Source organism: Terrapene carolina, unplaced genomic scaffold (assembly GCF_002925995.2).
Source record: "Terrapene carolina triunguis isolate 2854851 unplaced genomic scaffold, T_m_triunguis-2.0 Scaffold69, whole genome shotgun sequence".
Lineage (NCBI taxonomy): Eukaryota > Metazoa > Chordata > Testudines > Emydidae > Terrapene > Terrapene triunguis.
In genome coordinates this window covers 41,231,557-41,258,400 of record NW_020664420.1, presented here as the reverse complement: position 1 = coordinate 41,258,400, position 26,844 = coordinate 41,231,557, and the positions used below count along the sequence as shown (strand labels likewise).

Below are 26,844 nucleotides of genomic sequence, written 5' to 3'. Positions count from 1 at the left end.
TGCTTGCCATTCACCTACAGAGACATACTCAAAGAAGAGAATGCTTGCTTACCCTATAGAAACTGGTTCTTCATGGCATCAGTGTGAATCCCATGACCTCCCCGCCAACTTAACTTTTCATAGTCCTTAGGGTGACCAGATCAGCAAATCTCCCGCCGCCCCGGCCACATGCAGTGCGTGTCCCCCGCGCCTAGTCTCCCTCCCGCCGGGAAGGAGCCGCTGGACGTGCGCCGCATGTGCCCGGGGCGGGCTGGGGGGGGGCGCGTCCCGCCAGGAAGGAGCCGCAGCCGCGAGCGGGAGGGAGAGGCGCGGGGCTCCCTGGCAGCAGCGGGAATTCGGCCCGCGCCGCCCACCCAGCCCCTGCCCACTCTGTGCTGCCCCCGGCCGGATCCACTGCACTGCCCCGCGGGCTGCAGGGCTGGAGCAGCCTCCAGGCTGCACTCCCGGCCCCGGTGTGCAGCAGCCCGGGCAGGAGCCATCTGGCGCGGCGGGGGGCTCAGAGCTGAGCCCCCCCCCCATCTCCCTCCCATGCCAGCCCCCCTTTGCCCACCCGGTGCCTGGGTGCCAGAGCTGACTCACCAGCTCCAGGATCCAGGCATTGCCGCCACCCCCTCCCTCCAGGTTTGCACTGCCATGCAGCTGCAAGCCTGGGAGGGAGGAGGAATGCTGCGTGGTTGGGGAAGAGGCGGGGATTTGGGGAGGGAGCCAATGGGGGAAGGAGGGAGTAGAGCCGGGGCGGAGGGGCGCGAGCGCCAGAGCGGAGGGCAAAATTTTTTGTTTGTCCTGTGTCCCGACCAAACATTGGTCGGGACGCGGGACAAAGAAGCAAATATCGGGACAGTCCCGATAAAATTGGGACGTCTGGTCACCCTAATAGTCCTCAGCTACTACGGCTTTGAATTTCAAGGAAACTGTGTGTGGTCCATGGCTGTTGCGCCCTTTATGCCCTCTCATGGAAGCACAAGGAGGGACAGTACTCATGCATGGCCCAAATGGACACTGCTATCTAAATAAATAAATAAATAAAAAATTGTTCTTGTGTGCATAGGGTAAGTAATTGTTTTTCATTATTGTGGTTTTCTCCTCTCTGCCACCACTTACCAGTGGACCAGGCATATGCTTGATTACATTAGAATTATTTGATAGTTCTTTCTAAGGAAAATATTTTGATTTTGTGCCAATTTAGTTGATTTGTATGCTGTTTTCATGTTTTAGACACTCTTTATCCAGCCTGGTGAGCAAGTGATTGTGCTAGTGGCAATATGCTATATATGGGGGACTCATAGCAGAAACAAGCAACTTCTGCTTTCTTCCACCAGATGCCGCCCATTGCCTCTGCAGTATGCTGAGTTTGAGTGTATCAGAGATTTGAAGGAGTTATGAAACATTGCTAAGTTTCTATTAAAATAGTTTTATTTTTTGTCTTGTTAAATAGTACTTTATTTTCTTAATTCAGTTCCATCTTTATTATCTGAAGCTCCTTATTATCTGAAACAGGGTCATGTTCTCTGATTTCTACTCATATGGGGGGGGGGGAAATTCCCTCAGTAAACTGAAATTTTCTAAATTTTAGAGAATTCTGAATAAATTGAAGTTATCCATTGTCCCCCATTGTATTTGGATAATCAAGGTCGAATTTTGCATAATGTCCAAGTGTGTATACCAGGAAACAAAATATTATCTTGCCTTTTAAAAAGTTAAAGGAATTGTCTGTGTTTACTGGAAAGCTTTCTTCCCCAGACTTCAGGTCTATATTTGTTTCGCATGTAATTGGAATATTATACTCACTTACTTATTTTAGGCAAAACTCTCGAAGTCCATGCCTGGACCTTAAAAAGCTTTAGAACATTATACTGTATTATGCTTTTTTAGGAGTTATGGGGCTGTGTTAAAAATATTTAAGCAAGCTTTAGAGTCAGTGGTTTTTCCTATAGATACTACTCTGAGGTCAGCATAATTATGTATAAACAATAAACTTTATTCTTTCCTATAATTTGTTAATGCATTGAAATTTAACTTTATAGTTCAGAATGGGAATGTCTATATCCTGAGCAATTAAAAAAAAAATTGTGTCTAGTAGATTGTTCTGTTGCTGTTTATTATTTTAATATTTTTATTTCTAAAACACCTATCCATGTTGCTGGGTTGGAGAGGAGCTTTCTGAGCACTGCTCTTAGCCAGGTAGGTGGAAGCTATGATTGTACAATGTTACATGTTTACACTCTCGCTCACTGTTGCTGCCCCAGAATGCTTGTCTTCCTAATTTATGGACGAGACTTTCTATCATAATTGTTGCTATGTATAATCTCTTCTCATTATTTATAATAAAATCAGTTTAGAAAGAAGAAATGGAGGAAAATCCTAGATCCATTTTCACTAACAGTCATTCTCTGCTTTGTCCCTCCTGTGAATCCTCCTTGGCACATACCTAGGGTTACAGGAACAAAGTAGTTTCATTGCTAAGATGTCTGGTCATGTTCTTCAGCCTTTTAAGAACTTACTCTGGAAGACGTTTTAAACACTTAACTATAGGAAAATCAACTGTTTAAGCTAATCAGTTTCTCCAAATATTGTTTTTTTACCTTTATTTCATTTATTTTCTTAAAGGTTCATGAAGAATTTATTAATAACATGGCAAATACTACCGTTGAAAGTTTGATACAAAAATTTGCAGAGTCAAAAGGCACTGGCAAGGAGAGACCTGGTAAGAGACTATAAATGCAAGAAGAATTGGAAATATAAATTTTAGAATTTATTTGGCAAGTTTGCGCATCTAATACAGGTCAATGATTTTGTATAATGTACAGTATGTTATTAATGTGTTTATAGTCTTCAATTTTCATACAGTAATCTAATTTTTTTATTAGTGTATCATTACTATGACTACAGTGAGTTTCTGGACATATTGATTGACAGTTGACTTAGCTATACATGTTGGATATTTTATTGATATAAGTGTTGTCAGAGGGGGTTTGACTGTAGCTGTGTTTGCACAGAAAGAGGGAGAGAACAAAATCTTATATTAATTAAATTTTAGTGTTGAATGGTTAATCACTGAAAACTATTGTCAGTTAATCTCAAAGTTTAAAGTTCTCTGTGCTTTCTTACCTCTTCCCCTTTGTGCTTTTGCATTACAGTTTAATCACACAATCATATATTTATCAAATTCAATATAATTTACAACTTGCCCTAAAACTTTAGATATATGATTTTACACTTACACTAATTTATCTGTGGTAATAGTTCAGTATAACTTTATTAACTACACTTTTATTTCCAAAATTATATATTTTAGTACTTTTGCTTATATATTTTAGTACTCACGTGTGGACGCTCTGGTTCTGCCTCTGTGCCCCCTACCATTCAGGTGTGGAATCGTGGGTGAGCCTTCCTTTAGATTCCCCTCACCTGGGTTTAGACAAGTCCAAACAGACCTTCTGTGTGTTAAGAGCAGCCCCCCTTTTCAGAGGATCTCATTTATTGGCAACGAAGATTAACATAAACATAAGCAAGACCTTGTTCGTGTATCCGTAGAAAATTCGCCATCTTGGGATCAGTCCAACTAACTTCTTGATCCGGTAGCCAAGGGGCACTCCAGGCCAAGCTCCTCGTCTGGAGCCAGGACTTCTAGATTGCTCCTGCTTTCTTCCCTTGGAGCTCAGCTGCTGGTTTTTTCTTTCAGCCTGCTCCTGTTCCCTTGACCTGGAGAACAATCTCAGGTTCCTTCCTTTCAGAGTATTCCTGTTCCCTTCATCTGGGGAGCAGTCTGTCTCTCTGGAACCCTCTTAGTTCCTTCCCCTGGGATACTTCTGTTTCCTACCTGGGAACTCTCACTCCCTGGAGTTGCCCTCCTTCCTTAAAAGCCCCCTCAACTCAGAGGAACTTCCTCCTGGGAGTATTCTCCCTGACTGAGCTTAAGAAGCCTTTTTATAGAGTGCAGGTGCTCCTTTACTATTGACCATTAAACAGTCATTTGGGGCTGCTGGTTACTCCAAAGTGGGTCTTCACAAGGGCCTTCATGGGCAATCTAGGCCCTGACTCCTCTTTTAAGGGCCAGTTGCCCCATGAAACAATGCTTTATATATTTTCTCTTTCACCAGCAGCACAGCCTTCCTTAGGGCAAATATGTAGTGGAGTTGCAACCCTGTGCAGTAGGCCACAATACTAATCAAATACGGCCAATCTGTCTCCATCTATTGAGGAGCAGATGGACTAAATCTGAGTGACGCTTCATTCTGTTTTAGCCACTTGAAACATTGGGAAATTTGGAAATGGCAAAAAAATGTCAAGATTGTCAGCAAAAACAATACATGCCTAAACATGCTCTGTATCCTTGGAAATTTCCGGCTACGCAGTGGCAGTAAATCCACATAGACTGTGCTGGAACATTTACGGGTAGGCTTGGCAGAATTTGATTTTGGTTTCAATTTCAAAGTATTTTTTATTTTATTTTTTAATTTTGAACTATTTTAATTATTACAGTTAGGGATAGGGTTTTAGGGTTAAGTCAGTGCTGACAGCAGAGCTACAGGGGGCTCCCTGCATGGCATAGAGGCTCAAGACATTGGAGTGCAAGGTGTGGGGGAGGCTGCAGTCTTGTCCTAGCTTAATAGAGACCCCCAGCCAGGGCTGCAAGGACAAAGACGAACCTCAGGCTGTGGGGGAAGACATCCCACTGCTGAACAGTTCCTGGCCTGGGATAGTCCCTGAACTGGCTGATGAGGGAGTGAGCGGGGCCCTAACAGCAGGGCTGATTACATTGGATACCTGCAGGCACAATGCGGAGAAGGCTGTGGTCCTGGTGGGGCAGAGCAGAGTCCTGGCCAGGGTCTCATCATTCTCCTCGCAGCCCTGGCTGGGAGATCTCTGTTCCCCATCAGGAACACAGCCCTCTCTGCACCTTCGAGCTGCAGTGATCCAGTGTCACCCAGCCCTTTGGCTGTGTAAGGAGCCCTCTGCAGCCCTGCTGTCTAATCCCTGCTCCCTCACTCCCATGACAGCAGCGCTGCAGAAGGCTTTTCCACAGAGCTGGTGACACCCAATCCCTACAGGCACAAAGTTGTGGGGAGAAGGCTACACTCACATAACTGTTATTGCTGGATATTTCCTTGTCAATTTCAGTGTGAGCAGAAATCTACGTTTACCAACATCTATCCATTTAAATCAGATCCTGCCAAGCCTGTTTAGAGGGCATATGTTTTTGATTGCAGCAAGTAGATGCTCATTCAGGGAAGCCATACCACCACAGAAGTGTTGGAGTTGGAAAGTCTGCTGGCAGGGTTGTGTATGTGCAGGCAGTTAACACTGTGTCCTACTTATGGGTGGTTGCCATAAGCAAAGTTCTGGAAAATAATAGCTGACTGTCAGAGGATGGGATTTCTGAACTAAGCTGGGGCCATTGGTGGCACCCACATCCCAGTATTTTGCCCACCAAAAGGGGCAAGTGAGTTTGTGAACCAAAAAGGTTCTGCAAGGCTTAGTGGACCTCAGAGGCAGATTCATGAATACCAACATGGGAAACACTGGAAAGGTTCATGACACCAAGATGCTGAGAAGATTGGGATTGTACTTGAAGGGGCAAGGAAGGGACTTTGTTCCCTAGAAACTACATGGTTCTCTATGGGGTGTCTGTGCCAACTGTCATTTTGGGGTACCCTGCATACCTGCTCCTAACTTGGATCATGAAACCATATCCCTACATCAATGACTCTGGGAAAAGAGAATTCAGTTACAACCTCAGAAACTGCAAAATGGTTGTGGAGTGCACATTTGGTAGGCTGAGATCTCATTGGCGCTGCCTATGCACCCGTCTGGATCCCAATGTGGCCAGTGCCGTTAACATAATCACCACCTGCTGCGCACTGCATAATGTTTGTGAAGGTAAAGAGGAGTGCTTCCATCCTACGTCGGCACAGGACAAGTCTGGTTTACAAACTTTGTACAGGCATCTAGATCCCACCCATGTGCCCACTCGTCCTGGTTCCCGGCAGGCAAGAGAAGTGATGCCTTGTGTTCGCACCTCTTGGCACAGCAGGAAGGCAGAGGGTGATATCTGCCTTTGCTGAGGGTTACTTTCACACCCTGTGCAGCTGCTGGAAAAGTATATGAGGGAACATTGGCACATATTTGTGGAGCTACTTACTGTTGTGAGGGTGTTGTTCCCCTATAGCAGACAGTCATTAGTTTTTCGTTCATGTGACTATTCTCCCATTACTGATAATTATAGTAGGGCACCTCCCTCAGATTATCACATTAGGGTTGGGTTTGTGCGGTGGAGGGTGGCAGCAAAATTGTGATGCTGTCATTGTGCAATTCTTTAGTCTTAAATGGTCACACTTATTTGCATACCTCGGTTATTGGGAGCACTCAGTTGGTCTTTGTGACCTTCTCTACATTTGGTTTCAGGATTGGGGGGGGGGGTGCACTTTTCTTTTTTAAGTGTTCATCGTCAACGGTGCTAACAGCACTTGGTGGCTGTTATGGAATACAGTCTCAACGTTGAAACAGGTCAATGTTTTTTTGGAGGGGTGGGGGGACATTTAATCACTAGGTAGTGGCAGATGCCTGTATTGTTACTTGAATTATTTCATTTTCCTGCATCTGAACCAAGCCATAAAGATGTTTGTTTACCCATTGTCTGTGTTGTGAATTCTGCGGCTTTTAGAGCTAGCAGTGCCTTCTGTAAGCACATAACAATGTACTTTCCTCATCGCTCCCATGTATCCTTGGGACTTTGGCTATATCTTAACCTGGGTGGGGGAGATTTGGGTGTGGGGGAGACAGAAAACTGTTTGCAGTATGATGGCACCAGACATTTATGCTATTCCATTTCATGTGCTGTGCATCATGGGGCCAAATCCCAAATGAGAAAATACCTTACATTCATCGTACCTAGGAATGAGGGACCATACACTAGTTAAAGAAACTATGACATTTAAGAACTATGGAAGGTGTAACTGAAATATTTTAAAAGGAAATGTAAACCAATGAAACATAACCAGACTGAATCTGACAACTATGGTAAAATGTTAATGTCTCCACACTCGTCTTCTTGTCCTCTCCCTTACCCTGACAAGGAGGGGAAATTACTGTGGAAAATCATTCTTGGGGACAACCAGGATGTCTTCTGTATGGTGTTTAAGGGGAGGGTACTTTTGTGGGCTTCAGGGATTCATTGTTCTGCTCAGGGATGTCCCCAGGCAAGGGGTTTTGGGTACTGGTGTATTTTCGGTGCTGAGTTGTACAGGCTCCTGCTGGTCCCTCAGGGTGGGGATTAGGTCCTCCACCTCAGCAGCGCTCTGGCTGGCAGCCAGAGGCAATGGTGGTGGTGGCTCTTCACGAAGAGGTGCAATGGCCATGGCAACAGGCAGACCCCAAACTTGTTCTATCAGTCTGTCCACTATGGAATGCTCCTGTTCACTAAGGCATGCCTCCTTCATCAGTGTCTCTTACTGTTGAAGAGACTGATTTTCCCATGCCCTGAGGGAACTCAAACTGCTCCTGATTCCTCCTGTCCATGTCAACGAGCATGTCCTCCAGGGTCTTTCTGTGTCTGATTCTGCTCTCTCTGTGGTGGTGTTCCTGTCCTCCAAGAAGAATGATTTCCCTCTCAGGGGCTGATGGTCCTGCCAGTTCAAAGACAAGGGTATCATTTTTTTTCCCTTTGGAAGAAGCTGAGAAATTCTCTCACATAACATAACTTTGCTATGGAAGGCACAGTTTTGATACTATTCAACATTCCACGAATGCAACTGTTAGACTATTCTTGATTCTCGGACAACTTTTCCAGCAGGTAAAGAAGGAGCTGAGGCTAATTATAAGATACATATATTGATGTTTTTAAAAATTTTAAATGTTCATAGTATCTCAAGGGGGGGGAGGAAGCAGTTCCTTAAAGGGACTATATTATTAGTTTGCAATTTCTTCTTTAAAAGCAGGCCAACATTTTGAGAACATAGCAGTTTTCTAGGTACCAGAATGGAAAAGAGGCTTCCTGGTCCTGTGAAGGAGATCCGGCATAGATTGCCGCATGTTTCTGCTAATGGTCACTCGTCTGTATATTGCTAAATGGCGGGTTTGGTCAGCTATGAAAATGTGGGCCAAGAGACTTGTACGGCTGCTGACCCTCAAGACTCAGCTGGAGTTTCTGCTACAGCAGAAATTTTCTAAAATTACAAGACTGGGAGACATTTTGACTGGTTATTGTCTATCTTCTCAGCTAGCATATAGAGTTTACATACCATGAACGCTGCCCACCCATCCAGCCCCCTCCCAGCATCACCAGATAACAATGGTGACATGAACAGGGAATGAAAGAGCCACTCCCTGCAAATTTATTTCATTCCCTGATGTTTCAGATCAGCACATGACTAATTTCTCGCCTCTCCACTGCAGTGGGATACCTCACTGTGTTTATCTAAATGCTAGACTGGATCCTGCTCCTGCCCCCTTTCCCCTGGCTTATGCAGCATGGCTCAGTGCCTGGTGAAGGCTATACACCAGAAAAAGTAACAATTTTGTAATCTTCCAGGGGGGAAAGGACTGCTGTGACTAACATTTCCTCAGGCAACCAAAGTTTTCCCTTCCCCTTCCTAGACCTCTGCTCCCCTCCACCTCAACTCTCCCTCTCTCCTATCCCCCTTCCACACAGCTCCAATTTATAAAGGCATAGTAAGATTGGGAATGGTATGGGAAAGGCACTGAAACTGTATATAAAAGTTTCAAAGGAAAAAAGGGAGGCTGTTACTAACTTTAGACAAATGGTTTTCTACAGCTGTCCCATCCCCAACAGGGACTTTTCTAAACCTACCTCTTTGCTTGTTCCTATCCGCGCAGCCTCTGAACCATCACTGCCTGTGAGCTGGCTGAGAAATGCACAGGCACAGTGATTGTACGTTGTTAATCTGTTTTATAGCTTCTGTGAAATGCATAATGTTTCACCAGAAATCTATAAAATCATTGATTTATAGCTGTGTCTTGCTCAGGGGCCCTTAAGGGTTGAAGTGGAGCGGCGGGGGGCTGGGCTTAAAATCACAAATGTAGCACTAGAGCAAGAAAAGATATTGGTGGGAAGTTCCATTGTCATTTACCAGACTCGGATTCTGGTTCTTACCACAACTTGGGGTCCTCCTCAGGGTTGTGAGCCACTTCAGGCTCAGTACCAGGAGCTGTTGACAGCACCCGGTCCATCTTATTGTAGAAGGGGGAATGTGTGATGAGCCCAGAGTTATTGTTGGAGTCTTTTGCCCTGCTGTACAGGATCCTGAGGTGCTTGATGCACTGGGCTGGAGTCTGCCCAATATCAACCTGTTCCAGCCTTTGTGAAATTTCCCGGTACAGGTGTACGTTTCTGCTGCTCTGGGAGAAATTTTGGAGGATGGTGTACTCCACCCATATGTTGATCAGCAGCCTGGTGTGGTTGGCAGGCCAGGGGGCTGCTCTTGGAGTAGGAGCCATATCCATATGTAATGATCAAAAGAGTGCAGTGGAAAGGTGTTCTGATGTGGTCAAGTGCAGCTTGCGACAACTGGTGGAAATGGGGGGACAAGGAGCTTTATAGATTGGGAAAGAGTCAGGTCAGGCAGAAAAGCGTTTGTTGCATTTGGGAAAGGGAGTGGAGGACTATTGAAACTCAAGACCTGGTATATGCCTCTTACCTCTGTCCATACTGCACACTGCTGCTGGTATAGGGCGGTGCCATAACTAGCACTGTATACTTCAGGTATGCTGGTTACTTGCCCTGTACTCGCCTTTAGACACACGCTTCTGGGGTTCAGCTGTGATGAGCTCACATTCAGCATAATTGAGAGATTGAGGCAAAGGTAGCTCTAAATCATCTTTTCAACTCCCCTTGCCCTCCTCTTGGTCTGCTCTAACTTATGCCAGTGAGGATCAGCCAGAGCACGTGATACTTCAAGCCTGCCTGTTTCACTGGAAGAGTGGGTGGCATAGAGCTGGCATAGAGGAATAGCCAGCAGCCACTTTAGGACCTTTTTCTAACTGCAGCAGCACAAAGCATTCGGAATTTGGGCCATGGATCTGGCCCAAGGACTCCTCAAGAAGATAACAGAACAAATACTTAGGTGGAAGAGCCAGAAACTACGTCTCTAGGCAGTCTTTCACCACTGTGTACCACAAGAAAACCCTCAGATTCCGCTATGTCCAAGGAGCTGGTGGCAGGGCAAGGCCTTTTTGTTTTTGTTATGAGTCCAGTGACCTGAGGATGGGCTGATGATGAAAATTGGCAATGGCTATGGTTTTGAGCCCACATCGCCCTTTCCTTTCAGAGATTTGTCTCTTAAAAATATATATATACCCATTTATTATCTGTTGAGTTAGTCCCTATTACTATTATTTATTATTATTTATCTCTAGTCATCTTTGCAGTTGTAAGTACTTCAGGTGAGATTAGTGTCATCCTCAGCCTGAAAAGCCTGAAGAAATTAGACATGAAATGAAAGTTCAAAATGCAAACCTTGACATTTACACTAGAAACTGTTTTATATAGATTTCCTGATTTCATTTGGCCTCTGAGAGGCCTACTTACATGTCCTAGTCAAGAACTTTCCCATAGAAGTTTCTGGCCATAAGAGAGCAGAGTCCGAATGGGTGAGCAAGCAGTCATTAGATCCTGCATAATAGTGTCTCACTCCATTATCCACTGCCTTCACTGATATTAGGAGTAATGTCGAATCTTTCTGCAACCAAACAATGCCAAAAACCACATATTCTCCCTCCAAAGTCGGTGGGAGATAGCATTGTCCCAGCCCTGGCCAACTAGTTTTCTCTATCTTCTCTTCTTTTCTTCCCCTACTTGCAGTAACCCAGGATCCATAAAAAGAGATGGCATAAGTAATACAAGTAACTACTCTAGTTTGGGTTTTAGATCTACTGGAATTATCCACCTCTTCATCTGCCCTTATAGAATAATCTGTTGTCTCAAGGGCTCCTGGTATTTCCAAATACAGGAAAATTGTGTCTGATTTCATGCATGTAGAATGAAGACAACTAATCAGGAAAGGCTATTTTTAGAAAGTGATTTGAAATTCTCTTGTCAAGAAAACTATCCACTGACTATTTCACAGTTTGGTATTAAATTAGTTCAAGGTATCAGTCCATGGCAACAAGTGCAGATCAGCCAAAGTATCGCAGATCCTTGATTATTCTCAACCTAAAAGCAAATATCCTTTTGCAGCACCTGCCTCAGATGTTTCATTCATTTTAAATTTTCACCCCCACTGATTCACAACCCCCCTTAAAAAAATCCACGGAGTGCCATCATGCAAACTCACCTTCAGTGTCTTTACTCAACCTGCTTTGAGTCCCTCTCTGCCCCTAGGGTGTGCTTTGGGAGCCCTTCCTTTTTGTGGGGATCAAGCGCAATGAAGGGAAAGGTATCAGGGGAATTACTTTGTTTTTTCTTTGTGTTTGAATAAGGCAAAGAACTGAAATAGACTTGGGCATGGCACTGATTCTCTTCTGGGCTGGTGTGAGAGCTCCCCATCTTACACATGGTGGAGATTGCAGGCAGTTGTCACAGCCTGAAGACAAAAATGTATCCAGAAGGGCTATTGAAATGGCTGAGGGGAAAAACAACAGCTGCAGCAGCTCTTGGAGCAACAGGAGTGACAACTGCAGCAACAGCAATTCTAACAGAAACTGGAAATCCAGCAGCAGTTTCTGCTTCAACTACTGGGTCAGCATGGTTGAGACACAAGTTGGCATGACAACCAGTCACCCTGGAATGGGGGAAGATATCTCACTTAAGATGGTGATGGAGGATGACACTATACCCCCCCCCCCCCGGTCTGTCCTTAGTGACCTTTGAATGGGTAGCGGGTATCCACTGATGGCCCAGAGAGGCGTGGGCCATCAAGATAGCCCTCTACTTGCAAGGGGACTCTCAGGCTACACATCATGCTATAAATGGGACCTCAGCACACGATTATGGATCACTTTGGACCCATTTTGGAACATTTGCTGTTCAGTGAGGAAGGATATAATTGCTGGCTTAGATGGGAACAGTTTGCACCATACTCTCAGCCTTGTGAGGTGGCTCAATGGCTATGGGATTTCTGCTTTCACTGAAAGTACAGTTCTCAGAGGAAATAGTTTAAGTCGTGGCATTGGAGCAGTTTTGTCAGATCCTACCAGTAGAGCCTAAGGAGTGGGTCTGCCACCACCAAGTTACCCACCTAGAGGAAGCATCATACTTTGTGAAGAACTTCCTAGCACAGAACTGGATTGTAGTATCTTTGAAACAGTCTTCCTACTTGAGAATGAGGCCAGTGATGGCTGGGATTATGAGGGGTTGACTATGTGTTATGAGGCTCCTATTGGGAACAGCTTCAATGAGCCATGGGGCTTGCTTATTGTCACAGGGTGGCCATGACCAGGGGTAGACCCCAGTATTGGGTCTGGGTCTGGAGACGATGGATTTGCAACGAGGGCATCCCTGGCTAAAGGAAGGATGGGCTCCACCTAAACCAAAATGGAACCAGATTGCTGGTTAAAATGGCGCTTAAAATGAAAAAGGTCATAGAGAATTTTTTAAACTAAGGGCTAGGGGAAAGCTGACAGGTGCAGAGGAGCACGTGGTTCAGACAGAGACATCCCTTAGTGAAGGATCTATTAAAGGAGATTCTCTATGTCCTAGTAAGGAGGAGAGGATGGAAGATGATAAAATACAGGTAGGGTCTGATAAGAAACGGTCAAATGAAAAAAAAAGTCCCATTCAATTACATCATGTAATGGCAGACAACTAAAAAGTGACAAGTTTTTAAAGTGCTTATATACAAATGCTAGACGTCTAAATAATAAGATGAGTGAATTAGAGTGCCTCATATTAAATGAGGATATTGATATAATAGGCATCACAGAAACTTGGTGGAATGAGGATAATCGATGGGACACAGTAATCCCAGGGTACAAAATATATCGGAAGGACAGAACAGGTCATGCTGGTGGGGGCGGGGCACTATATGCAAAAGAATCAAATGAAGTAAAAATTTTAAATGAACCAATAGAATCTCTATGAATAGTAATTCCATGCTCTAATAATATAGCAGTAGGGGTATATTACCGACCACCTGACAAGGATAGTGATAGTGACTGTGAAATGCTCAGGGAGATTAGAGAGGCGATAAAAATAAATAACGCAATAATAATAATAATTAATAGGGGATTTCAGCTATCCCCATATTCACTGAATACATGTCACCTCCGGATGGGATGCAGAGATAAAGTTACTTGACACCTTAAATGACTGCTGCTTGGAGCAGCTAGTCCTGGAACCCACAAGAGGAGAGGCAATTCTTGATTTAGTCCTAAATGGAGCACAGGATCTGGTCCAAGAGGTGAATATAGCTGGACCGCTTGGTAATTGTGACCATAGTATAATTAAATTTAACATCCCTGTGGTGGGGAAAACACAACAGCAGCCCAACACTTATAGCATTTAATTTCGAAAAGGGGGACTACACAAAAATAAGGAAGTTAATTAAACAGAAATTAAAAGGTACAATGCCAAAAGTGAAATCCCTGCAAGCTGCATGGAAACTTTTTAAAGACACCTTATTAAAGTCTCAATTTAAATGTATACTCCAAATTAAAAAACATAGTAAGAGAACCAAAAAAGTGCCACCATGACTAAATAAGAAAGTAAAAGAAGCAGTGAGAGGCAAAAAGGCATCCTTTAAAAAGTTGAAGTTAAATCCTAGTGAGGAAAAAGCATAAACTCTGGCAACTGAAGTGTAAAAATATAATTAGGAAGGCCAAAAAGAATTTGAAGAACAGCTAGCCAAAGACTCAAAAAGTAATAGCAAAAAAAAATTTAAGTACATCAGAAGCAGGAAGCCTGCTAAACAACCAGTGCGGCCACTGGACGATCGAGATGCTAAAGGAGCACTCAAGGACGATAAGGCCATTGCGGAGAAACTTAATGAATTCTTTGCATCAGGTCTTCATGGCTGAGGACTTGAGGGAGATTCCCAAACCTGAGCCATTGTTTTTAGGTGACAAATCTGAGGAACTGTCCTAGAGTGAGGTGTCATTAGAGGAAGTTTTGGAACAAATTGATATACTACAGTAATAAGCCATCAGGACCAGATGGTATTCACCCGAGAGTTCTGAGGGAACTCAAATGGGAAATTTCAGAACTAGTAACTGTAGTCTGTAATCTATCATTTAAATCAGCTTCTGTACCAAATGACTGGAGGATAGCTCATGTGACACCAATTTTTTAAAAGGGCTCCAGAGTTGATTCCGGCAGTTACAGGCCGGTAAGCCTGACTTCAGTACCGGGCAAACAGGTTGAAATTAAGATCAAAATTGTCAGACGCATAGATAAACATAATTTGTTGAGGAAGAGTCAACATAGTTTTTGAAAAGAGAAATCATGCATCACCAACCTACTAGAATTCTTTGAGGGGGTCAACAAGCATGTGAACAAGGGAGATCCAGTGGATGTAGTGTATTTAGATATTCAGAAAGCCTTTGACAAGGTCCCTAACCAAAGGCTCTTAAGCAAAGTAGGCTGTCATGGGATAAGAGGGAAGGTCCTCTCATGGATTGGTAACTGGTTAAAAGATAGAAAACAAAGGGTAGGAATAAATGGTCAGTTTTCAGAATGGAGAGAGTTAATAAATAGTGGTGTTCCTGAGGGGTCTGTACCAGGCCCAGTCCTATTCAACGTATTCATAAATGATCTGGAAAAAGTGAGGTGGCAAAATTTGCAGATGATACAAAACTACTCAAGATAGTTAAGTCCCAGACAGACTGTGAAGAGCTACAAAAGGATATCTCAAAATGGCAGATGAAATACAATGTTGATAAATGCAAAGTAATGCACATTGGAAATATATATATAAAATAATAGGGTCTAAATTCGCTGTTACCACTCAAGAAAGAGATCCTGAAGTCATTGTGGATAGTTCTCTGAAAACATCCACTCAATGTGCAGCGGCAGTCAAAAAAGTGCATGTTTGGAGTCATTAAGAAGGGGATAGACAATAAGACAGAAAATATATTGCCCTTATATAAATCCACGATATGCCCATATTTGGAATATTGCGTGCAGATGTGGTTGCCCTATCTCAAAAAAAGATATATTGGACTTGGAAAAGGTTCAGAAAAGGGCGACAAAAATGATTAGTGGTATGGAATGGCTTCCATATGAGAAGAGGTTAATAAAACTAGGACTTCTCAGATTGAAAAATAGACGGCTAAGGGGGGATATGATTGAGGTCTATAAAATCACAATTGGTGTGGAGAAAGTAAATAAGGAAGTGTTATTTACTCCTCCTCATAACACAAGAACTCGGGGTCACCAAATTAAATTAATAGGCAGCAGGTTTAAAACAAATAAAAAGTGTTTTTTTCACACAATGCACAGTCAACCTGTGGAACTCTTTGCCAGGAGATGTTGTGAAGGCCAAGACTATAATAGGGTTCAAAAAAGAACTAGATAAGTTCATGGAGGATAGGTCCATCAATGGCTATTAGCCAGGATGGGCAGGAATGGCATCCCTAGCCTCTGTTTGCCAGAAGCTGGGAATGAGTGACAGGGCATGGATCACTTGAGACTGCCCGTTCTATTCATTCCCTCTGGGCCACCTGGCATTGGCCATTGTCATAAGACAGGATACTGGGCTAGATGGACCTTTGGTCTGACCCGTATTGCCGCTCTTATGTTCTTATGTTCTAAAAGGAAAGGGGGGAGGGGGTTCTATGCTGGGATTGGGGAGTTCACTTTTCCAGTGGGCTGTAAGGCCACAGGTACCGGATTTGTCCTAGTATCAAATGTGATTATGCTGGAGCCTGTGCATCTGAAACCCAAGAGGATACCCATGGTCTAAGAGGCTACGTAGTTCTAGCCATAGTAAATGGAACAGAGATATTAGGTCTGGAGGAGTCAGGCTCAGGGCAGACATTTATCCAGGAACAGCTGATAACCCCAAGACTTTGCAGGGAGGAAAGTGTGTGTGTGTAGGTTACATTCCTGGGGACATCTGACCCTATCCTATGACCAAGGTTGTCTGTGTGAGGCTGGGATACCAAAATGACAACAGCTATGGCTAGGCATTTAGCCTCCCAATGGTGTTGGGCCAGCACTGGGTGCCCATAGTTGGTCTTACAAGGGGCCCAGTTGTGACAGACCCAGAGCCAGGCATCAGCACCCATGGGAAGAATTGGCCTGAGGTGGTCTTTTCATTCTCTGATCCCAGACTTCAAAGGAGAAGGAGGGAGGTTCTTGGAGCTCAGAACACTCCGGGGGAAAAAAAGATGGAAAAGGCACAGTGATGCATTGCAAACTGGAATCCAAAAGTATGCCCATGCAAAGGACAGGACCCTTCAGACCTGCTTCCTGTTGGGAGATACTGAGACCATAGCTCACAGGCTTGATTTTATTTAAAACCAGAGGCATGATATGGTGTTCAGTTAGCTGTACAGATTATTAGCTAGGGTTTTTTGTCGACTATGTTTGGGAGTCTCAATATTCTCCATTTATGCCCTTGGAGCTCAATCCTGTAAGGGTTATCCAGGGTGCCTGGACAGGATCATGCTGAACCTAGCTCCTTATTCCGAAACTCAACAAACATGTGGACACGGGGGATCCAGTGGACATAGTGTACTTAGATTTCCAGAAAGCCTTTGACAAGGTCCCTCACCAAAGGTTCTTATGTAAATTAAGTTGTCATGGGATAAAAGGGAAGGTCCTTTCATGGATTGAGAACTGGTTAAAAGACAGGGAACAAAGGGTAGGAATAAATGGTAAATTCTCAGAATGGAGAGAGGTAACTAGTGGTTAGTCCTAGGACCAATCCTATTCAATTTATTCATAAATGATCTGGAGAAAGGGGTGTAAAGTGAGGTGGCAAAGTTTGCAGATGATACTAAACTGCTCAAGATAGTTAAGACCAAAGCAGACTGTGAAGAACTTCAAAAAGATCTCACAAAACTAAGTGATTGGGCAACAAAATGGCAAATGAAATTTAATGTGGATAAATGTAAAGTAATGCACATTGGAAAAAATAACCCCAACTATACATACAATATGATGGGGGCTAATTTAGCTACAACAAATCAGGAAAAAGATCTTGGAGTCATCGTGGATAGTTCTCTGAAGACGTCCACGCAGTGTGCAGAGGCAGTCAAAAAAGCAAACAGGATGTTAGGAATCATTAAAAAGGGGATAGAGAATAAGACTGAGACTATATTATTGCCCTTATATAAATCGATGGTACGCCCACATCTTGAATACTGCGTACAGATGTGGTCTCCTCATCTCAAAAAAGATATACTGACACTAGAAAAGGTTCAGAGAAGGGCAACTAAAATGATTAGGGGTTTAGAATGGGTCCCATATGAGGAGAGATTAAAGAGGCTAGTACTTTTCAGCTTGGAAAAGAGGAGACTAAGGGGGGATATGATAGAGGTATATAAAATCATGAGTGATGTGGAGAAAGTAGATAAGGAGAAGTTATTTACTTATACCCATAATACAAGAACTAGGGGCCACCAAATGAAATTAATGGGCAGCAGGTTTAAAACAAATAAAAGGAAGTTCTTCTTCACACAGCGCACAGTCAACTTGTGGAACTCCTTGCCTGAGGAAGTTGTGAAGGCTAGGACTATAACAGCATTTAAAAGAGAACTGGATAAATTCATGGAGGTTAAGTCCATTCATGGCTATTAGCCAGGATGGGTAAGGAATGGTGTCCCTAGCCTCTGTTTGTCAGAGGGTGGAGATGGATGGCAGGAGAGAGATCACTTGATCATTACCTGTTAGGTTCACTCCCTCTGGGGCACCTGGCATTGGCCACTCTCGGTAGACAGGATACTGGGCTAGATTAGATGGACCTTTGGTCTGACCCAGTACGGCCGTTCTTATGTTCTAACTCTGCTAGAGAAGGGTATTAACCTAATCCAAGTTGTGCCATGGTCAGGTCACTTATGGATTGAGTAGCTACAGGAGAGTGTACTAGCCCAATTCTTTTGGCTGAGAGTCTACCAAGAGAACAAGGACAATTGTGCTTCCTATCTGAATTGCCAGTTGTGTCATCCAGGCCTGCTCCAGTTATGTGCAATCAAATTAGGGTGGATTTGGTGTGACCCTTAGTTTGAGTAGTTGCCAATTTATTGTAGTGATTCAGGAGTATGCCACTTGATATCCGAAAACTGTGCCTTTGTGCTCAGCATCAGCACAGACTATAGCTAGTGACTTAAAAGCATTTTCCTGTCAGATCCTGAGGGTGATCTTAACCAATCAGGGCACTTCATTCATGTCCCAGCTAATCCAGGATGCATGTTCCTCCATGTTAGCAAAGTGGCAAGATCCTTTTGAAGTCATGCATCACTTAGAATAAGTGGATTATGAGATCTGCTTAGGAGGGAAATAAAAGGGTCCCAGAGTGAGTAGTGCAACCCAGTTGTGCTGGTCCCAAAACCAGATTATAGTATCTGGTTCTGTATTGACTTTAGGAACATGAATGTGGTGTGGGAATTGATGCCTGTCCAATGTCCTTGGTAGATGAGATATTGGATAAACTAGGAAAGGCTACATATATAACACTCTGGACTTCACCAATAGGCATTGGCAGCTACCCTTGGTCCTGGAATCCCAAAAGACAACTGAATTTCCACTCTCTTTGTACTGTAACAATTTCTGACCCTCTTCCTTTGGGCCTCATGGGCCTTGGCCATGTTTCATCAGTTGGTGGAGGAAGGAAGTGCTTTTGTCTCACTGAGCCTGTACTTCACCCGGTATTGATGATGTGATGATCTGTTCAACCACGTGGTCAGAACATCTTGAGAGGGTTGGAGGCAACATGACTAACAGCCAACCCAGCCAAGTGCCAGATTTGTTATGTAGAGACTAAATATTTGGAGTACACCTTGGGGGATGGGCGGGTCAAACCTCAGGTGAGGAAGGTGAAGGCCATACTGGCATCTCCAGTTTCCACTACGAAATGGCAGGTCAGATTCTTCCTGGAATTATCATGATATTATTGACACTTTGCGGCCCAGTTTTCCATGATAACTGTTCCTTTACCTGACCTCCTGTACAATAATGAGCCCTGGAAGTACAGTGGTCCCTGGCATGTGCTGATGCCGTTGCGTAGATCAAATGCATTCTCTACAGTCAACCAGTACTGTATAGTCCAGACTTCAGAAATTTTTTTCCTGCAAACTGATGTCTGTGAGCAGGGGTTTGGGGGCTGTTCTTCCACAGGAGCTAGATGATTGGGAGGACCTCTTATATTTCAGTAGAAAACTGCTTCCAAGAGAAGAAAAATATTTGGTAAACAAGGAGTGCTTAACAATTAAATGATCCTCCTCAAGGCAGCAGAAGAAAGTATTTGTTTTATGCTGTTGCAAATATTTCAACATGTTTGCAAGAAGTATACAGATCATTTTATGACTGAGACTTGCTTAAATATCCCCAAAGCATCTCAGTTTCTCAAGTTTACATTTGCATCAACATTGGACTCAGGAAAGGAAGATTGTGAGCAGTTTTCTACGATTTAGACACACATTTTATGCGAAAAATATACCATAAATAAATAAGTGTGTGTGTGTTATACCATATACATACCCTAATCAAGATTTGTTAAATTAGGGATTCCAGTTTTCAGTTTCTATTTTTCTTTTCTCTTGTGAAACATCCAATAAGCCAGAAGCCAAATTGTGGTGATGGATATCAGTGCTAAGCAGCAGCTTACTGAAAGATGCAACTTTCAATTAGACACGCACATTTCGTTGCAGGTCCAACAGGATAGGGTCTAAAGCATCATTTTGGCATTCTTTAAATATTCCACTGATCCTGTCTGTGGAAATTGATGGGATCCATGGAGATTTTGATGTATTGGCACCTGCGTATTACTTCCCTGTCATTTCCCTCTCCATTTTAGAAAAAGATGTAAAAGCTTCCCAAAAAGTGCAAGTTGAGAATAAGACATTTCTCTCTCATATTTTAGGACCTCTGCTCTTTCCAGCTCTAGGAGTGTGTTGATTATTCGAGCACACTGTTCAGTCCGGAGGTACAATTTGACCTGTCAATTGACACTTTTGCCTGCATCAAGCCTTTACTGTTTACTTATGCAATATGAATTACTGCATCATGGGATTCATTGTTTTTGGTACATTCTCACATTACGAGAGGCAGTGCTGATGTAAGCTTCAGATCAACTTCCTTCAGATCAACATCATCAGATCAGATCAACTTCCTTTTGTTAACCAGTCTGACACTGGCTAAACTAGGAAGGTGAGAAGAAATGGGAGTCAACAGAAGTCTATCAATAGGACCTTGAGGTTGACGGAATCCTTTGTGACCTTGTGTATTTTGAGAACCAAGGAAAACAAGACTGAATTGGATCCAGAAGATCTGGATCTCTTGTGGAGAGAGTGGCTGAAACAATCACATTTATTTTTGGAGACAAACGGCTGCAGGGCTGGAGAATGATCTTTTGAGCATCATGGCTGCACCCATGAATCCCTCTGATTGGAATGAATGGTTACGATGCAGTGATACACTCTCACTACACACAAACAAACTTTAAAAGTTAAAACCTGAAACTTTCTGTGTAAATGCCAGCTACTCTTCCTTCTGCACAAATCTGATAGTTGTGACTCCAATGGCCAAAACTAGAACATGTTGCTAACATTTTCGTTTTCCTGGACCTGATTGCTGAGAGATAGTACCTGACTGGCAGGAAGGTGTGCCAGTCATCTATGCAGGCTGTATAACTGTAGGTTATATTTACTTGCCTTCATGGGCAAATACACATATCCGTTTCAACTGCAGAAAAAGGTTTGTGGGTTTGTTTATGGTTTTGCCCGAGAGAAATGCACACTTATTTGTGTGGTACTGAGGATGGTATGGCATCAGATGAGAGGTTGGTTGTGTTGTTGCATCAGAAGCAAATGTGCTTGTGATTGAAACTTTTTAGGTGTTTCTTCAGGGCTGTCAGGACGTTTAGCAAAAATGTTATTCCAACTAATATTGGAAAGCCTTTTCAGGGGAAGATGAAGGTAATGCATTACAAAGTAATAGTTATAGAGAAAGCGGATGTGATAGCAGATATATCTGTATTGTCGGAGAATAACCGAGTTCTCACTTTTTGTTTGGGTACAGCAAGTCAGATACTTTATTTTCTCTAACAATTGTGTAGAGGGAGAGCGCTGAACAGGTCTCTCTACAGGTAAACAATTACAGCAAACCTTTATACCTTTCATTACAGACAATAATAAGCAACAGCTGCATTTTGTTTATACATAGGCCATCTTGATATCTTATCTTTCTCACTTGTTTTGACTCTAGTCTACATACAATATTTTCTACACATTATCTACACAAGGTCGCAACAACTTCTCACACAGTTCTTTCCCACTCGCCTCACACAATCCTCGCTTCTACAAATCTCGCGTTATTAGGGTTACAGTTAGCCTGACTCTTGCTAACGAACTGTCATGCATTGCAGTTCCTTCCTGTCAGTTCTTTCTCTGCTTCCACAACCCCCTTTTTGTACTACTAGTACAACAAACATTTTCAAATCTCTATTTGCATTAAATCTTGGAATTCAGATTCTACATCAGATGCTTCAACCTTAGGGGTTTTGATTGGATGTAATGACAATGCATGGTGAGCATGGACATGAAAGGTATTACTATTATTACGTCCTTTACAACAACAACAACATACTCCTACACTAGCTAACAACAACACAAGCAATAACATTCCCATAGCGATAATATGATGGGGTTGTTGTACAATCTTAGTCATAGAACACAATACATCATACTTAGTACATAAGGTGGACTATAAGCTGTCTGAAAGGCAGTATGTAGATAATGTGTAGAAAATATTGTATGTAGACTAGAGTCAAAACAAGTGAGAAAAATAAGATATCAAGATGGCCTATTTTTGCATCCGAAGAAGTGGGTTGTAGCCCACGAAAGCTTATGCTCTAATAAATTTGTTAGTCTCTAAGGTGCCACAAGTACTCCTGTTCTTTTTAAGATGGCCTATGTATATTCCACTGATCCTGTCTGTGGAAATTGATGGGATCCATGGAGATTTAGACACACATTTTGAATGAATATATCAGGGAAAGGTATAAAGGTAATTGTTTATACATAGGCCATCTTGATATCTTATTTTTCTTATATCTCTGCTTCCACAGTATTGAATTGCGAATTCCATGTTGTTTCTTCCATTTGTGGTGTTAACGGATAATTTATGATCTCTGCTGCCAAGACCAGACTGGTTTTACAAGGCCAGTCTATCCAAATATGGCACTGCTCATAAGTGGTATGGGACACCTTGGAGAAGACTTTCAATGAGACAGCCATTGGGGGCCATCAACTTTGATTCTCTCTCAACTTCTGGCCCATCTACAAGAATAATAAACTCCACTCAGAAAACTGGCTGGGGGAAGGGGCTTGTGTTTCTCAGCCTAGGCATGTGGTCAAGGGATTAGATTGTATTTAAGAAGGAAAGCTCTCTGCAAAGGGAGGATGTCCATTTCAGCAGGTTGGACAGACAGAAAAGGCAGGAGGGATCTTCCTGGCCTCAAACCAAGGGCACCGGAACTTTTGTAGAAGTGGGAGGGCCAAGGCCAAAGTGCCCCCTCCTTCTCCGTGGCTGGCTGCTCTGGTAGTGAGCCCACTGCCCTCTCTTCTGGCACCACAGCAGCCCCTGTTGGGCAAAAAGTGTAATTGCAGTGTCTCCCTGGCAGAATCTATTATTCTGCGGGCGAGTGGGGGGCTGGAAATTTGCAGAGGACATGAACTCTGTGCTTGTTTCTTTTGTTTTAAAAGCCCCCCCGGTTCCGGTGCCTCAAACACTGACCAGACCTCAGAGTATTCAGTAGTATCAGCTAGAATCAGTGCTGAAAATGCAATTCTTCTCGTTACAAAAATGTTGTTCAACCAATGGCCCAGAAGAAAATAGGGGAATGGTTTTTAGTGCTTCCTGGCACAAAAAGATGAAGGTTATGACCAGTTCTAGAGCTGAGACCTCAACTGTCTTATTCTAACAAATTAAAATTTCTGTCTGGCAGCAATTCATCTGCTCATGAAAGAGGAAAGTTTTGTGCTGTGTACCTATTGAATACTTAAATACTCATTCATAGGAAATCTCAATTTCAGAATCTCTCTCTGATTTCAGAAGGTAAGGGAAGTCTGTCAAACGTAGGGATTTTTGTTGTTTACATAATTCTTTGTAGTTATAGCAGTATATTTATGCTAGAAAGAAGTACTTTTTTTTTAGTTTGGTTTAGAGAATTGGCTAGTAAAAGGCAATACATAGAAAGTATCTAAGGATCTGTTTGACTCAGTGCATCTCTTGGAAGCATGCGATCATTGTACTTGCAAGCTTGGTTGCTTATCTTCTGTTCTTTGGCACACACTACTAGGGTATATTTACACCTACCCATATACTTATGAGCCATTTAGGACACTAAATATACTGCCCTCTAGCTGTGCAAGTTTAAATTTGCTCAACTCCCAACAGCAAACAAGATACAATAAAAGTAGAAGCATATGAGAGATTGTCAGCAGTAGAGGCAGCAAGGAAGAGGTTTGGGTTTTTGTGGTCTTGAGTTGAAAGTAAAGTGCTTTTTGAATGCATCTCTTTGTTTGAAAGTTTTGCTGTGGCCTGTGGTTTGCAGTGCAACCAAATGGCTGGAGCTGAGCCAGGTATAAAGAATAAATACTCAGTGAACTAGAAACCCTGAAATGGGGTGTGGAGAAGGGAGAAGGATAAGAGATGTCATGAGTTGGCCTTTAGTAGGAAACTGTTACAGAATCAAATCACACTAAAATGAGAGGAAGCAAAGGTACTAAGAAGTAAATAAAGCAATTAATTTGGGTTTTTTAGGTCGTGGAAGAGCAGAAAGGTTAAATACCGTATATACTCGTTCGTAAGCCAAATTTTTTTGGTAAAAAAGTGAAGCATCAAAGAGCGGGGGTCGACTTATCAATGGGTCTACACCAAAATTTGATGATTTTAAGCTCTATGGAATTATTGAATTAAATATCTAATACATTGTCATTTTGTTTACCTGGAGCGTTCACAGGCACCGAGCCCCACAGCTCCCAGTGGCCGGGGTTCACCATTCCCAGCCAATGAGAGCTGCGGGAAGTGGTGACCAGCACGTCCCTCGGCCCGCGCCACTTCCTGCAGCTCCCGTTGGCTGGGAATGGCAAACCACAGCCACTGAGAGCTGAGGGGCTCCATGCCTGTGGATGCTCCAGGTAAACAAAACATCCAGGCCCGCTAGCGGCTTACCCTGATGGGCCGGGAGCCAAAGTTTGCCAAGCCCTGAAATATAGAATTGGCTTATGAAAGGGTCATACAGTTTTTGCTATTTTTACTTATCCATCTTGGGGGGTCGGCTTATAAACGAACGGGCTAATGAATGAATGTATACAGTAATTAAAGAGTGTGAAATAAACATACTAAACTATGATGTCATGAAATAGAGAGGGTGCAATGGTAATGGATTGCTAGATATATACAATTATGGAAATGAAGGCTGGCTGATAAAATAGTTGAACGTGAGGACTGTATGACCAGATTAACACACTAAGCTCTCTTCTGCACCAAAAAAACCCCCCCAAAGCTTGGTAAAATGATTGTGGCCAAAAAGGGTTATATTATATTTGGTGGAGGGAAAGGGAAGGTTTGTTTGGACAGAAAATGTTATCACTGCAGCTGATGAGAATTTTTCTAATAATTTTTTTCATTAAAAAATGGCCTCTTGTCAGAACTGAAATTTTCACTAAAAAAACTTTTTTCTCAACCTTTTTGGGAGCAAATTTGGAAATGAAAAAATTGAATGTTTTGTTGTGTTTTTCCTTCAGCTTTTGCCTTTCCAAACTGGCTGGAATCCTATATTCTTTTCCTGACATTTTAAGTAATTTATTAAAAAAAATTTTTTACCAAAAATATTGGAAAAAACTAAGAATTGGTACAGTTTGAAGCATGTGAAAGGAAAATTATTTCAACATTTTTAGCAACATTGGCTTCTCCTTTTTTGATATCCTTTAGATATTAATGTGTTGGTTATATTTGATGTTTAGGTTATGTATGTTTGTGGTTTTAAAGATAATTTTCTATATTAGAGTCCACTATAGGCACACTTATTATAAATTTAATCAAATATGTTCCAAAATAAGGTAAATTGAATTGTGTATCATGTTATAGAAGTGAGAGTAGAGGAGGTATTTGCAGAATACACTCAAATTCAGAAGAATGAATGAGTGACTAGACACAATCCATGTTTAACTGATGATGCTGATACAAACAGAAGGATCCCACAACATAAAGATTGTGGGGGTAAATAGGGTTGCAAGAACCTCATCTAATAGATTTGGGGAAGACAGAGAATCCCAGATATTAATAAGGTAGTCTAGCTAAAGTAGTAGGTATTAATTAATAAAATAGTCTAGTGATAAAAAAATTAATAACTCATAAATTACTGATTTTGCTCTTAGGAAAGGTAAGTAAAAACATCAAACTAATAGCCATGGTTGTTTTAAATTAATCTACAATGTAGCTGTTTTTAATACAGCTGTTTCTGCTCTGCTCTCTGGGGGGAACTGTTACATTATGGTGATAGCCTAAGCCTTCTGAAATACCTGTCACCCAAGAGATAGCAAATGTATTATGTTAATATATTTAAGCATGTATCTTGTAGTTCTTCACTATTTAAGTGGTCATAGAGTGGTACACAGCCAAAGTTTGACTATTTCTATTAACAGAAAATATTCCAAATATGATTGTCATGATGGTTACAAAATATGCATGCTACTTTTCATATAGCTGTGAAGAAGTGTTTGGTTTTCCTCATTTCCATAGTCCTGCAATAATTTATTACAAAAAAGTGGTTTTGATTCAGGAGAGGCTCTAAAGCAAGGAAGTATGAGGAAATTAAAGTGTATTAAATTAAAAATCTATATTATGCAATATATTCTACTTTCCTAATGAAATTAAGTTGAATTATAGGAAAATAGTGTTATCTACAAGGTTGAGTATATGGTTTAAATTAGTTGGTAGGCAAATATAACTTTTGCTGGGGGAAATTGCATTGTACATATCCAAAATTAAATTGACCTTGGCAGTGCTACAGGATGAAATTTTTCTCAAAGGTAGTCTGCTCCTGAATGATTTCTCCAATGAATTAGTTACCAATTTAACATCAGGAGTGCATGTCTTTGAGGGTTTTTTTTTTTCCTTGAGCAAACATGTTTGGCAACTGCAAGTAAATTCTCACTCCATTTATGTTTGACCTCATGTATGTCCATATTACATTGTCTCCAGGAGTACAGTCTCTCAGTATTTTTCTGTTGGTTCCTCCATCGTCATAGAGTTGGTGGTAGTATATAGTGACCTTCTGCACCAGTAGTTCTATTTTTAAAGACTAGATATTGATTTTCTTCATTTTGTCAGATGAAGGAACAGTGGGCATTGACCTGTCACCTGAATGGTGTGAAGTAGGAACAGGAAAAAAATGTCAAAGCAGTAGCAAAGTGAGCAGCAAACATTTAGGTATCCCCCGTTCCCTGCCACTTGATGCTATGAAGTTAACTTATTTCTGTGTATGAACAATTGAAAAAGCTTTTATGCTGATTAAATATTACATAAATTGCATCAAGCAAGAATTCCCTCCTGTTTTATATACAGTATTTAAAAACAAGTGTTCTTGTAAGATAATTACCTAGTGATCCACCCACTTTAGTTTCATGTACTCAACTTTTTAGGCTTGTCTTCTTCTTTGTGTCTAAGGCACATATATATTCACCAACTATAACTTCATAACTGCAGGTTCCTAGCTTTTAAAA

General features: G+C 42.2%; 1 protein-coding gene across 3 annotated transcripts in view; it reads left to right on the top strand.

Annotated features, from left to right (window-relative positions):
* FCHO2 (FCH domain only 2) overlaps positions 1–26,844 on the top strand; it is a 216,385-nt gene that overhangs the window by 84,922 nt on the left and 104,619 nt on the right. For all 3 annotated transcript variants that reach the window (XM_024223692.2, XM_024223697.1, XM_024223703.2), the window contains one exon: positions 2,608–2,704. In XM_024223692.2, the coding sequence (XP_024079460.1) occupies positions 2,608–2,704 (97 nt within the window). The remainder of the gene's footprint in view (positions 1–2,607; positions 2,705–26,844) is intronic.